The sequence below is a fragment of the Cicer arietinum genome, chromosome 7 (assembly GCF_000331145.2).
Source record: "Cicer arietinum cultivar CDC Frontier isolate Library 1 chromosome 7, Cicar.CDCFrontier_v2.0, whole genome shotgun sequence".
Lineage (NCBI taxonomy): Eukaryota > Viridiplantae > Streptophyta > Magnoliopsida > Fabales > Fabaceae > Cicer > Cicer arietinum.
Window position 1 is genome coordinate 46,418,480 of NC_021166.2, and position 2,987 is coordinate 46,421,466.

Genomic DNA, 2,987 nt, shown 5'->3' on the forward strand with positions numbered 1-2,987 from the left:
CAATGCGCCATCTTTTTTTTAATAATTTCTTGTTCAAGATTCTTTTGTTCAAGTTCAATCGTAAAGCTTCAATCTTAGCTTCCATAGCAACAACTTTTTCTGATGATACATCACAATCTGTAGACGACAATTTTATGAATGCTTTGATTGTTGCAGCTTGAGATCCTAATCCAAATATGCGTCCTTTCTTGTTTATGCCTCCAACAACTTCCATGTATATACTATTATCAGACAGTTGGCTACTACCCTCGCCATTATGAGATTGTTTCTCAAACATTAGAGTTTGGTACATTTCCTAAAAAAAGAGTTACCATTAGTACACACACACACAGATATATATATATATTTGGTAAAGACATTACTTTAAGGATGGTGTATACATACAGCTATCTTTGCCTGTTTTTCATTAAACCACTCATCTGGTTTCCCTTTTGGCCTATGAAGTCGCTCGTAAACCTCAAAATTGGTTGGTTCTCTATTCAATTCCACCCTCTAAAAAAGTAACCAACAATCATTATGTTAGTATAAATATGATTAAATTGTCATTCCAACAATTAGATTATGTTAGTATAAATATGATTACTAACCATTTTTTTGACATGTTCTCTCGCAGTTATGGATCCTCCACTATGCACATTGTGTCCAACTTGAGATTGCCTATTTTTCTTATTAATCATAGAAATTTTTTGCCATGTCTCAGCTTGCCATTGAGCTTTCAATTGTTCTAAATTTTCTTCCCCAATCCAATCACCCATATCTTCACCATTATGCACCTTGAACAAAGCATTTTTTAGGGCCAAAGATCCCCTACTGTTAAAGCTTTTTTTAATATTTGCTTCATCCTTCTCAAGCCATTTGTATTTTGCCTATTAAAAAGAAATCTTTAGTATTAAAATAAAACATAAAGAACAGATCCAAAAGACATTAAAATAACTAAACATCTCAAGAAATATGATTTTGAAAAAAGTTGTAATCTAAAACACATAATCACAATAGGAAGTTAGAATTGTCTTATAACCATGAATATAAATAAATAAATAAAATCAGAAATTGCACTATAATAGAATAAGCGGTGATGGCCTAAATTGCACTAATAAAAAATTACACAAATACCTTAAAGTCCTCTAACCAAGCACACATTGTGTCGTCATCCACACTACTCCAACATGACCATGCCCCTCCAAAGTTTTCCTTGAATATTTTTGTGATAACACCTCTCACTTTGGATTCTGGTTCAAAGCTAAAAGTATAAGAAAAATAACTATGTTAGAGGCAATGTAATACATGCATCTATAGAAGATACCGATCTTATCCAAATTAATCCAGGTAATCCAGGTGCCGATCTTATCCAAATTCTTCCATCTGCATCCTTTGAACCCCACTTGATGTTATCTGGTGTTAAAGAAGATACCTCATTGTTTAGGTTAGCTTGTGACCCGTCATCGATGGAAGGATCATGTGGCATATCTACAGATGTCCCACTTTGGGAATGAGGAGATGGGACATATATAGGAGGAGTGTGGGATTGACAATGAGACGGGGTTGATACATAGGTATTTTGTATCGGTTGAGATATAGTTGGTGCATGCCTAGTTTGGGGATGAATGAGTGGGGAAAGTGTTGGTCTAGTTTGGAAATGAGGAGATGGGGCAGTTGTACAAACTTTTTTTAATGGTTGCGATATAAGTGTTGTTGGCATAGTTTGGGAATGAGGAGATGGGACAACGGTATCAGGTTTTTGTAATGGTTGCGATATGAGTGTTGTTGGTCTAGTCTGAGGATGGGGAGATGGAATAGATGCAATGGTTTTTTGTAATGGTTGAGATATTAGTGGTGGTGGCCTAATTTGGTGTTGAGGAGATGGGGTTGTTGTAGGGTTTTTTTGTATTGGTTGAGATATTCCTCTACCTCTTCCCCTGCCTCTACCTGTCATCTATAAACAATAAATAGTAATAAAACGGTGTTAAAATAAGTTAAAATTATAATAACAGAACAAATCAAAATTCCAATTACGAAAAATTTTTGAAGTTAAATAAATTCACTACCATGCAAGCATAGTTCTAACAAACTCAAAAAATACATAGTAAATGATTTAATTAATATTTGCATATAGAATAACTAAAATCTAATACATTCTATTCAGAATTTGTTTCGTAATTGTCTTCTTGTTCTTGTTCTTCTTCTTCTTCATCATCATCATCATCATTTTCTTCTTCTTCTTCTACTTCTACTTCATCTTTATCCCATTCAAAGCTAATCTCATTCCAAAAAGGACCATATGCTTCCTCAACTTCTCCAACAAAATCAACAAGACTTTCTTCAAGATTGTCATTCGCAATTGTCACATGTGATTGTTGGATTGATTCATCTTGGTACGGAATATCTTTCTCTAGCTTACTAGCTCCTCTTGTTTGAATTGTGTTTCGTGCCTTGGTCTTAATCACAACCCACCAATCATTTTGTCCTTCAGGGTATTGTGTATAGTACACTTGCTTTTCTTGTTGTGCAAATATAAATGGATCATAATATTTATATTTTCTAGATGCTCTGACTTCAACAATTCCATAGGTGTCTATCTTTGTCCCTTGATTCATAGTAGGATCAAACCAATCACATTTGAACAAAACCAACTTTTTTATTGGCCATCCTATATAGTAAACTTCCACAATATCAGTTAACACCCCATTATAATCACTATTTATTGTCTCGTTGTCACCTCCTTGAACAGATACACCACAATTTGTTGTACTCATAGAGCAATTATGGTCTTTTGTATTAAACTTATATCCATTTACATAATATATTGACCATTTATTGACTTTTTTCTTGGGCCCCCACGCCAAACTCCTCAAAAAGTTATCTTCAACATGGTTTTTTGATACCTATTTTGAAAATAGTCAAATTAATTTCACCTAATAAGAAAAGTGGATAATATTATGAAATTAGGAAGATCAAGTTCACCATACATATTCTTTAAACCAATGAGG

The 2,987-nt window shown here is 33.7% G+C and overlaps 1 protein-coding gene across 1 annotated transcript in view; it reads right to left on the bottom strand.

The window, feature by feature from the left end:
• LOC105852624 (uncharacterized) overlaps window positions 1–2,987 on the bottom strand; it is an 18,991-nt gene that overhangs the window by 10,511 nt on the left and 5,493 nt on the right. Inside the window, exons 2-6 of the mRNA XM_027336913.2 lie at window positions 1,412–1,933; window positions 1,114–1,240; window positions 588–866; window positions 385–492; window positions 7–295 (exon numbers count right to left, since the gene is read on the bottom strand). Coding sequence (XP_027192714.1) covers window positions 7–295; window positions 385–492; window positions 588–866; window positions 1,114–1,240; window positions 1,412–1,416 — 808 coding nt within the window. The 5' untranslated portion in view covers window positions 1,417–1,933. The remainder of the gene's footprint in view (window positions 1–6; window positions 296–384; window positions 493–587; window positions 867–1,113; window positions 1,241–1,411; window positions 1,934–2,987) is intronic.